The 10,752-nt window shown below is 42.4% G+C and overlaps 1 protein-coding gene across 1 annotated transcript; it reads left to right on the forward strand.

Moving 5' to 3' along the window:
* The first annotated feature begins 437 nt into the window (after positions 1 to 437).
* GJA3 (gap junction protein alpha 3) lies at positions 438 to 9,599 on the forward strand. The gene is made up of 4 exons (XM_041487249.1): positions 438 to 525; positions 1,932 to 2,009; positions 2,223 to 2,324; positions 7,021 to 9,599. The coding sequence occupies exon 4, from the start codon at positions 7,038 to 7,040 to the stop codon at positions 8,574 to 8,576; it is 1,539 nt and encodes a 512-aa protein (XP_041343183.1). The 5' UTR covers positions 438 to 525; positions 1,932 to 2,009; positions 2,223 to 2,324; positions 7,021 to 7,037; the 3' UTR covers positions 8,577 to 9,599.
* The last annotated feature ends 1,153 nt before the right edge of the window (positions 9,600 to 10,752 follow it).

The following is a 10,752-nucleotide window of genomic DNA, read 5'->3' on the forward strand; positions in this document are numbered from 1 at the left end:
TGACGGAGGGCGGCGCATTCGGCGGCGGGGCCGAGGCGAGTCCCGCGGGCGGCGGCGCCGAGCGGGCAGCGGCTCCCGCGGCGCGGGGAAGGGTTTCTCACGCTTCTATCCTCAGCGGGAAATAAACTCTTTTACTCCCCAGGAAATCCCGCGGCGGTGGGATGGGTCATCTGCACAGTGACAAACATTTTAAAATCCAGGGAGACAATCCGCTTGGAGCCTCCCGGGTGAGGAGAGGGGCTGCCGGGCCGTCCCGAGTGAAGCCGCGGCGGGAGGCGGGGAGGGGAGGGCAGAGGGAGGGCCGGGTGCCCGGCGGCCGCGGGGGCAGCGGCAGGCAGGGCGCTGGGCACGGCGCTGGGCACGGGCTCCCGGCGCCGCCCGCCCCGCCCCGCCGCTTCTGCCACAGCCAGCCGGGTTTGGGGGCGCCTCTTCCCCCCGCTTAAACGACCTGTGCGCCATCTGCGCCCGCACTCTTCCGAAGGAGTCGCGCCCGTGCTGCTTTACAAAGCCTTCCTCCCGCCAAGCGTAAGTAGAGCGGCCCTGGGCTGCGCCGCTCGCCCCCGGGCACGGACGCGCCGCCGGCACCGGGGCCGCGGGCACACTGGGGGCGGGAGCCTGCCCCGGCCTCTGCCCGCTCGCCGTGTCCCCCGGCCGTGGGATGGGCGCCAGGGAAGGGCAGGGCGGGGCCGAGCCTGCTCGTCCTACTGAGGAGGAGTCGCGGCAGGGGCTCTGCTGCTCTGAGTACCTTCCTGAGGGACCCTGGCGCGAGTGTCCCTCTGTTCCTGCCCCACGGGGGGCCCGTCTGCAGGCAGCGGCGCTCGCAGATGGCACGGTAACTGAGCCTGGTGTGGCACGGACAAGTGTCCAAACCTCACCGAGTACCTCAGAAGATGCAGTGGAGGACAAAGCAACAAATATTAATATCCAGGATGGTTGTGTAGGCACGTGTAATATCTTCCTTAAAAGTTGCCACTAACATGTGAACACTCATGTACATTTCTAGCCAGTTTAGCACTTGGAGTAAATTTAAGTCTTAAATGAAGCAGAGCCAGAAGTTCTTTAAACCTTGAAAATGGTGCTGCACAGAATGATGGAGTTCACGAGCATAACCTGAGATGGTTTCTGAGTTCCTTGAGGAGAGGTATGAGTTATCTGGCCCATACAAATATTTTCTACTCGTAGTGGGGAAAATGGCCAGGTGGCCTCCCTGCATGGACCAGGCTGTTACTTCACTCTGTTCACATCTTTGGTCCGAGAGTTACCAAAACACGCCAGTTATTCACTTGTTCAGAGAGGACTCCCAAGCGATGCAAAGTATTGAGATTAATAAATATTCTCAGGAAGGTATGAAGCTTGATGAAGCAAAAATTTGCCAGTGTTATAAGCAAAAAAGTTGTTTCATTTGTGTCTTTTTTTTCCTATAGGGAAAAAAATTTTGGGTTCGTTGCTGACTCACTGAAGAAATCATATAAACCTGGCATGTTATTAGAAAGTGTGTTAGGTCTTTAAAACACTGACATAGATACAAAGAATTAATTGAACTGAGTAGTCAGAGATATTAGAGGTATTTACTTCTTTTATTTAAAGGGAAATGAGAGAAACTGGAACATTTTAGATTTAACTAGAAAAACTTTAAATTGTTTCCATAGTACAAAGGTGTACTTTGAGGAGTTTGAACAGGGTCTCCCTTGCAGTTACTTTAACTTGCCTGAAGTCCTCTCAGACAGATACTCAAATGTTGGAGTCCCTGCTTCTCTGCAGTGAAAAAGGGTCTTGAGTCTTTAGATGCCGGAAAGGCTCATCTTTCCTTTGTATATCTGGGGCGGGGGGCGGGACACTCCTCACGGCGCAGTTTTTAGATCTGTGTGGCTGATGGCATGTGGGCACCTGACAGCTCTGTCTCATTCAAGCTTCACTCCCTCGGGATGTAGGACTGCTGCCCTCATGCTCCACGGCTGTTCTGCAGTCCCCCGGTAGCTCCACACCCTTCACACCTTTCAGCTTTACTGGTAAGTCACTCTTTTCATTCCCACGTAGAGCTCTGAGATGGCATTTGAGTATTTATTCTGGGGGAGACAAGGGGTTGCTTTTTGTTCCTGTTTTTCTCCTGCAGATAATGAACCAGGGCAGGGGCTGCAGCAGGGAAGAGGGAGTTTAACAGGTGGGGTGTAGCTCTCCTCCTGGGCTCAGCCCTGCACTCCTCGTGCTTTTCCTTTACTCAGGCCAAACTTTCACTCAGAGGTCAAGTGGAGTCAAGAAGAAGTCTAAAGCAGTTTTCCCTGGGATTTAAGGAGGAGGCTCCATAGCAGTAAAGTAAGTTCAAGGTAATAACAAGATCAGTTAAGGAATTAATTTTTAACAAGTGCTTAAAATACAATGAGAGTGGTGATAGATGTGTCTGAAAGTGTGACACTGGGAGCATGAAGAAAGGTATTTTTCAAATCCTTGTTTGAACAAGTTTATAAAATGAACTGTGAAATCTCTATTGTGATTTATGAAACACTCACCATTATGTTTCATATATATGTACGTGGCCAAATGCCATTAAGTTTCACTGGAAATTATAGTAGCTCGTTCTGTCCCTGCACGTATGCCAGTTTGTCTGGAACTACATGGTCACACTGCAGATTTTCTGCAGAATGACTGCTTTTGTCTCATTTAAGTTTGCAGAGTTAAGAACCTGGTAGTGGTGGAGATTCCTGATTGTTTGGTGTAAAAATAAAGTAAATATTGCAGGTTGCTTTAATAGCTCTTTTTTGTTTGTTTGTTTGGTTGGTTTTTTTTTGGTTTTTTTTTTTTTTTTGGTCATACTGCTTTATAAAATAGATGTGATTTTGAAGAAAAAAATCTAAATCCCAAGTTTTTAGACTGTCACGAGAAATTAAAGGAAATGTGGGCAGAATTTGAATTTAAGAAATTGTATTCAGGCAAGGATATCTGTTAAGTTTCTAAATATTTATTATGGGACATTTTTTTGGATATACCAATATAATGAAATCATAAATTCATCAAGTGTCATAATCTGGTAATGTATGTAGTATAGCTGTGTACTTATTTGTGTTCATATGTGTATACAAATACATAAATATGTGCATGTTTGAGTAAATTTATAAATAATAAAATGTCAAATTTTGGACACCTAGTGCACAGAGTGATGAACCTCTTCAGTGACATCATCGGAAATAAAAATAACTGGAAAGTTTGTTGATGTCACAAATTATTCTTCTCCTGCAGAGGGATAGATATGACATTGTAGCTTCTAAAATTTATTCTCGCTTGATTGTTCTCTTTGTTACATGCAAAGTGTGTTTGTGCATGTACTAAACTAGTAATTAATAACACAACATTGATTCTTAAATGCCATGCCTGTTTTTATGAATGTCCATTTTTCAGTATGGTCTCAAAGGAATGATTTTATAAAACAAGAAATACAGTGCAACAAAAAACACCAAATAATACAAGACTCTTGGTTCTTGTTAAATGATATGAAGGTTCATGAAGTCCTTGGTTTTCATACTGTTGAATTAGATTGTTTTCTGAGACAGATTCTCTCTCATTCCCTTGTGGGTATTCATGGACATAATGAAATGCAGATAAAGATGTTTCATTTCATAATCTGCATTTTTTTCCAAGCACAAAAAGAAAAAATGTCTCCTTTCACAATCCATATTGAAGATTAGGTCTTAAGAGTTGCCTGTCTCTGTAGCACTGAAAGTAATACTATACAGTTGAATTTTATGTAATATTACAAGAGCAAGCTTGGGATATTCTCAGCTAAAATATTGAGTTGTAGCCATTTAAATGTAAACATAGGTATTCTTGAACTCACAAGGGAAAAATCAAATATTCTCTAAGCTTTGAACTTTCTGTTTTCATTTAATGTAATTTAATAATGATTTGTACCAAGACAACCCTTTGCAGTTGTTGATGTGATTTTTGGATGAGTTACATTGGCCTTAAGAATTGCTTACTGAAGAATATATTGACACTGAAGAAAGACACAGGACCTGGATTTCTGGGAACTCTCCAGCCAATGGAGATACGTAACTTTGCATTGCCCTTGGAAAAAATGTCTTTCCAGTATTTATGTACTATAGACAAGACACATTTGTGGTGAAGGCAGCAGTTGCTGCAATTCATTCTAGGATGAGCACTGAGGTTTTTCACCTCTGTGCAGTTGAGGTGCTGTGAAGTATCTGCTCATGGCTTAAACACTTTCTCTTGGTGTGCAGGATGAATTTGCACACTCTAATACACAGAAATAAATATTTTAGCTAATGTAAGCACTAAAATAGCTTCTTTATGTGTATCCTCTGAGAAAAGTGTGTTGTGTCATGTCTTTGGTGTCCTGAATTCTCAGCCTGGGCTGACCTGTAGTAAGAAGAAAAAAAAAATCTTGAGTAGTATTAGTAATTGGAGAATGATTAAGTTAGATGGATTTATTATTTGTCATCTTTAAGTTCTAAAAATTTTTAATGTTCTTCTGTTAATCAGTAGATAAATCCTCAGAGAAGCACAAAATGTCCTGTTTTCATTGTAGACATCATTGCATGCTCATTACCTGAGCTGCCAATTTTGTTTTATCTGGATGGAAAATAAAGAGTGAGGCAGAGAGTGTCAAACTGAGAGGCACAGAATAATGTAAAGAACAGCAGAGAAAGGAAATATTGAACTTGGGTTTATGCTAAGCTTCTTTAATCCATCAAATATCACATTATTTATTTTGCTTTTCCTACATTTTCCCACTCATAATGAGAACATGCCTGAACAACAGTTTAGTTCTGTTCAAAGCTGGAACTAAACTGGGTAATCTTCAAATAATTTTGAGTTAAAAAAAAAAGTATAAAATTAATTCATTACTGTTGTAAAAAATATTATTTGTCAAGATTAAAATTACTTAACCATCCAAAATATTTTAAACCTTATAACATTAAGATGGATGGTTAAATTTTAAAGTAATATAAACATATTAAATTAAGACTATAAAAATACTATAAAAATTATTCAGCTTTGGGCTACTGTTTTAAGAGGAGAAAAAATACATTATTCAAAAAGAATCTGAATATATTTTTTAAAAAAATGTTTCAGGGAACATACGTACACAAAATCAGTATGTTGTTGTTAGTGTCATCGTTTGTAGTTTATCGTGTTACATTGGAAGAAGAATTCACTTATATTAAAAGGAATGCATTTTTGAAGAATAGCAAAGATGTGTTTTTAGGGGAAATTTTTATTAAATTAACTTTGTGTGTTGAAAAATGAGTTAGTATACCAGGATTTATAGAACTGCAAAATACTAATGGGTGTGTTGTTGCTTTTTGTGTGAAAGCATACTGCTCTGCAGTTACAGGTATTTTGTTGCTTCACAGTAAAATCAAATTATAAAAAATACCTTAAATAAATTTAATTTCTTTCCTTGCATAACTAAAAACCTGAAAGAAGTTTAGGATAGACTTTGGAAATGCTTCTTCTGGAAAATCAGTGACATAATTGCTGGAAATTACATTCATATAATGATGAGAATAGTACACTTCTTTAGTGGTAAATTCCTAGCTCTAGCGATTAACAACTTTTTTTTTCTCAGGAATTGTAAGACACCCAGGTGTTCGGATAAGAATTATAAGCATAGCAAGATGTAATCAAGTTATATATGATAATATTCTAAGATTTTTAAACAAGAAGATAATCACTGTTCTGGTAGGGTTGGGGTTTTTTTGTATGCAAATTGTTAAATCTGAATTACAATTATGATACCAGTATTTCTGAAGGTATTGAAGTTAGCTGAAAGCAAATTTTTAAATTTTGTTTATAGTTGAAGGTTGACATATAAAATACAGAAGTGAGTTTATTAGGGAAATGAATTGTACTTATATATATTCCAGTATTCTTACATATAATCCAGTTAGGAACAGGCCAAGGATAAGAGACGTGATACCAGGAGGTTTCTCTTTTTTCTCAATTGGAGGAAGCTTGTGAGGAATCTGATATTAAAATAAAAATCTCGCACTTTAAGCCTTTCCAAATCAGCAATTGTGTCTCTGCCTAGAATTGGACTTGGGATGCCCATCATGCATGGGTTGGTGGAAACTGCTGAGAATATATGCCAGTTGTTTGTCATAGAAATAAGGTCATAGGATGTAATTCTGGTTTTTTCCAAGAAAATCTCTGTATTATAGTTGCTGAAGTGACCTTGAGTTTGTTGTTTTGGTTTTTTGTTTTGTTTTCCTTTGTTTTGTTTTGTTTTAATGATATTGCAGTAGGTATGGTTCAGTAACACAAACTGCCAGTACAGTAGGGGAAATAGCAGAGAAACCTTTTCACCATTCCTTGCAGAATTTCTCATTCTTCCCAATATTTCAAGTTATTATAATGTCTGGGTTTTTTATAAATAAACAAATTCAAACATGATTAGGCTTTGAGAATGTGCTTGTTGAGTTGCACAAATTCCAGAATTCAACTGTAAATTCCACAGGTTTTGAGTAATTATTTTTCTGTGTTTGTACAGTTTGAAAATAGCAGAGACCTATTACTAACTTTCTAATTGCTGGAGTAAATATGTTCTGATAACAATAAAATTATTAGAGTTAGGCAAACTTTGCATCACATTCTGGATACAAGTGCATTTGCATTAATAGTAGCATTATTCTGTTTAATTAATCTGATTTCTACCTGTTCTTTTCTAAATAAAAGCAGGAGCCGATAGAGCCATCTCAGACAAAGGAAACAGAAATAATGCTTTTAAAAACGTTTAAATTTTGTAGAAAATCTAACTTACAAATCCTTCTTGCCAGTTGTGTATAGGCCTGTATGGGCCCTGTGAGATCATTTTAAACATGTCCCTTCTGTGCTTACCAAAGCCCGTGGTTGCGTGGTCCCAGGGTTCTTAAAGTATGTGTGCAGTATTCTGCAGAAGCAAGATGAGAAATATGATTTGTCAAGGATCAATCTGTTCTGCTCCAGCATTGTGCAATTGCAAGATGTTTTAACATTGCTCTAATTGCTCTGATGTTCTTGTTGTAGGTTAGAAATCTGAAGCAATGGGTGACTGGAGCTTTCTGGGGAGACTGTTAGAGAATGCGCAGGAGCACTCCACGGTTATTGGCAAGGTTTGGCTGACGGTACTGTTTATCTTCAGGATCCTGGTGCTGGGGGCTGCTGCTGAGGAGGTCTGGGGAGACGAGCAGTCGGACTTTACGTGCAACACTCAGCAACCTGGTTGCGAAAATGTTTGCTATGACAAAGCCTTCCCCATTTCTCACATCCGCTTCTGGGTGCTGCAGATCATTTTTGTCTCCACTCCGACCCTCATCTATCTGGGCCATGTCCTGCACATTGTACGCATGGAGGAGAAGAGGAAAGAGAAAGAGGAGCTGAAAAAGAAGGGAAGCAGCAAAGATGGCAACTACCCAGTAGCAGCAGCATCTGGCAGTGGTGGTGGAGGAGGCAGCAATAACGTCAAAGATCAATCTGTTGTCAAAAGGGGGAAGGAGAAGCTCCCTATCCGTGACGAACGTGGTAGAATCCGTATGGGGGGTGCCTTGCTCCGTACCTATGTCTTCAATATCATATTCAAGACACTGTTCGAGGTGGGCTTCATTGTGGGCCAGTACTTCCTATATGGGTTCGAGCTAAAGCCGGTCTACCAGTGCAGCCGCTCACCTTGTCCACACACTGTGGACTGCTTCATCTCAAGGCCCACTGAGAAAACAATCTTCATCATCTTCATGTTGGTGGTGGCCTCAGTCTCCCTGCTGCTGAACATGCTTGAGATATATCACTTGGGGTGGAAGAAGCTTAAGCAGGGCATGACGAGCCAGTACATCCTAGAGATGCCTGTCGCAACAATGACACCAGTTATGGTAACAGGGGAGTCCAAACCTGTTTCCCTGCCACCACCAGCACCACCAGTGGTGGTCACCACTGCCACACCAGCCCCTGTTCTGCCTGACACCCGCGCTGTCACACCGCTGCTGGCCCCAGTGACCATGGCATCATACTATGCTACAGCTGCTCCAAGACCACGGCCCCCCTCCAACACGACGTCCATGGCAAGCTACCCTACTGCTCCACAAGTTCCTGAGGAGAGGCACCGTGCTGTGACTCCCACGCCCATCTCAACTCCCGTCACCATCCCGACCCCCATCCCCACGCCCACGCCGGCCGTCATCAACTACTTCAACAGCAGCAGCCGTGCCCTGACATCCGAGCAGAACTGGGTCAACGTGGCAGCTGAGCACCAGGGGAAGGTTTCCTCCAGCTCAGCAGGCTCCTCTACCCCCAGCAGCGTCCGGCATCCCCTTCCTGAGCAGGAAGAGCCACTGGAGCAGCTACTCCCACCCCCGGCTGTGCTGCCCATTGCCGCAGCCAACAGCGGCAGCAGCACCAGCCTGAGCGGGGCGAGCGGCAGCAAGTGGGATGTGGAGGGCGAGGTGGAGCTGTCGAGGGCACGGCCCGTCTCGGCGGCCTGCACCACGGTGGAGATGCACGAGCCACCGCTGCTTGTAGACGCGCGGCGCCTGAGCAGGGCCAGTAAGTCGAGCAGCTGCAGAGCCCGGTCAGACGACCTGGCCGTGTAGTGCGGTCGCCCCTGCTCGGGGAGCAGGTGGTGGAAGGCGGAGTGGGCAGGGGAGCTGCCTGGGGAGGCCAGGCCTGGCGTGGGTGAGGAGGCCTGGGCTTCAAACTTAGACGCTTGCTGTTTTTGCACTCTGTGAGTTGTAGTGGGGAAAATTATCAACATTTTCTAATAGGTCAGGGGTGACTGAAGCGCAGCCCATGGGCCAGGGGACCAGTCCCACTTTCCTTCATGTTCACAGCAGATCCCTCAAGGGCAGCCGTAGGGGAGGCCTGCAGAGATAACAGGTGGTGATGGTAGCTGGTCATGTGCCCTGAGGCTGACTTTCCTCTGAGAAAAATGTTAATATCCCTGGTGCCCGTGCACCTAGCTGTCATCTCCTTCTTGCCCTTGCCTGCACTTCAGCTCTTTCATGTAGAGTGAAACTCTACATGAGCAGATGAAGTGACTTACTTTCTTCCTCTTAAATCTTACGTAGCCCTATGGCAAACATCAGGGTGGTATATTGCCTCTTGGCACCTGTTGTGTCTACGGACCAACTTGCCTTATTAAAGGTAACTCAGTTTCTTCCATATAACATGCCTTATGAAGCCTTTGTGTTCATGGCAAGTCACCGATGCGGTCCTTGGCCAGGCAAAGTTTAGGGAACCCCTGGAATAGATTTTTGAGGTTCTTCTTTCCATAATTTTTTTGTTTTACTCTTGACCTCTTAGGAAGTGTTCAGTTTGACCTTCTATCCAGTGTTTGCCAGCCATGATCATACCATGTTTATAAGCCTGCAAATATGTTTGAGCATGTTTGACTATAATTTTAGCTGACTTCTAAAATTGCTTACAGGAGGACAGGAATTCAAACCACACCTCGGAAATTATTACACAGAACAATTTCTCCAGAAAGCAAGGATTATGATTTCAATACACTGTGGCTCCATACATTGCCCGTGGACAAGCAATTAGGATAAAGTACAGCTCTGCATTTTAGACTAATAGATATCAGCATAAGTTTGTTGGAAAAATGCTTTTTAGAAGTAAACTTGAGTGCTTATTTTTAAGTATTTGAACATTTTGAGAATAAACTGTAGGTTTAAAGTTACTTGACTGTGTACTTAATAATTTTAGTTTGATCTTTGATCTTACAAAAAAAGTAAGAGGAAAAAAACTTACTAATGGTGAAATTCCCAAATCAACATTATTTCCTGTTGTGTACCATTTAACATCTGTAGTGTCTTTAGGTCAGTGAAAACAGACTTAGATAATATTGTATTGCAGAAAAAATGGTTAAAATATCAGGGCAATGTGGTGGCTGAAGGGTCTGAAGCAAACTGAAGTCACTTTCAGAATTTCCATTCAATTTAACAAGGAGCAAGATTTTGGAATGTATCTTGCAGGCCTTATTCAAGCAAGACTAACATTCACATGAAGTTTTGGGAGCCAGAAGAAATTTAGATTTCGGGCCTTAGAAAAGACATTGAAATCCTGCTTTTGAAAAATGTGTGTGTCCCTTAAAAATGGGTGAAGGAAAGTACTAGGGTTTTTTGTCTAAGGTGCATCTTTCCTTTCAACAGGCTCTGTCCTTTATTCCCTCCTAAACAAGATGTTAGAATTCTGCGTGCCTGAATAGGCTCAGGAGAGTTTCAGTACAAAAGGAACACAGAATTAAGCCCAGCTTCTGTTCTAAACAAAATCCAAAAGAACTAAAGCTTGGAGTCAGTCCTGTTGCTGCTATAAACCGGACGTACTGTAACTGGAAAAGAGCAATCAAACACACTGGGATAACCCTTTGCATCTTCAAAGCGTTTGGCCTGGCAGTGCAGTCCTTACTCAGGCAAAGCAGGGTCAACCTGTAGCAAGTAGTTAACATTACCAGTTTTTTCTGCTGTTAAATGTTTTCCTGAGTGTGCTTATTTTATTCAACAGTAAAAATATATTCCTAAGATTAAACAAGATTAAAATACATTCAAAAGATTGAATATTTTTGCTGCTTTTTGAGTAGTCACAAAGAGCTTCTCATGATCAGCAGCACTGTTCTGCAATCCTTGGGCATGTTGTCTCATGACTTCCTTGTCCTGCTTGTGTTAAACCAGGTGAGGAAAAGTCCTGCTACTGCCATGGATCTTAAGGGCAGCCGCTGCATTAAAAGTCAATATATAGTAGTACAATAAAGATATTTATTATTAAGTA

This window comes from Pyrgilauda ruficollis, unplaced genomic scaffold (assembly GCF_017590135.1).
Source record: "Pyrgilauda ruficollis isolate IOZ18807 unplaced genomic scaffold, ASM1759013v1 scaffold8, whole genome shotgun sequence".
In the NCBI taxonomy this organism is placed as follows: Eukaryota; Metazoa; Chordata; class Aves; order Passeriformes; family Passeridae; genus Pyrgilauda; species Pyrgilauda ruficollis.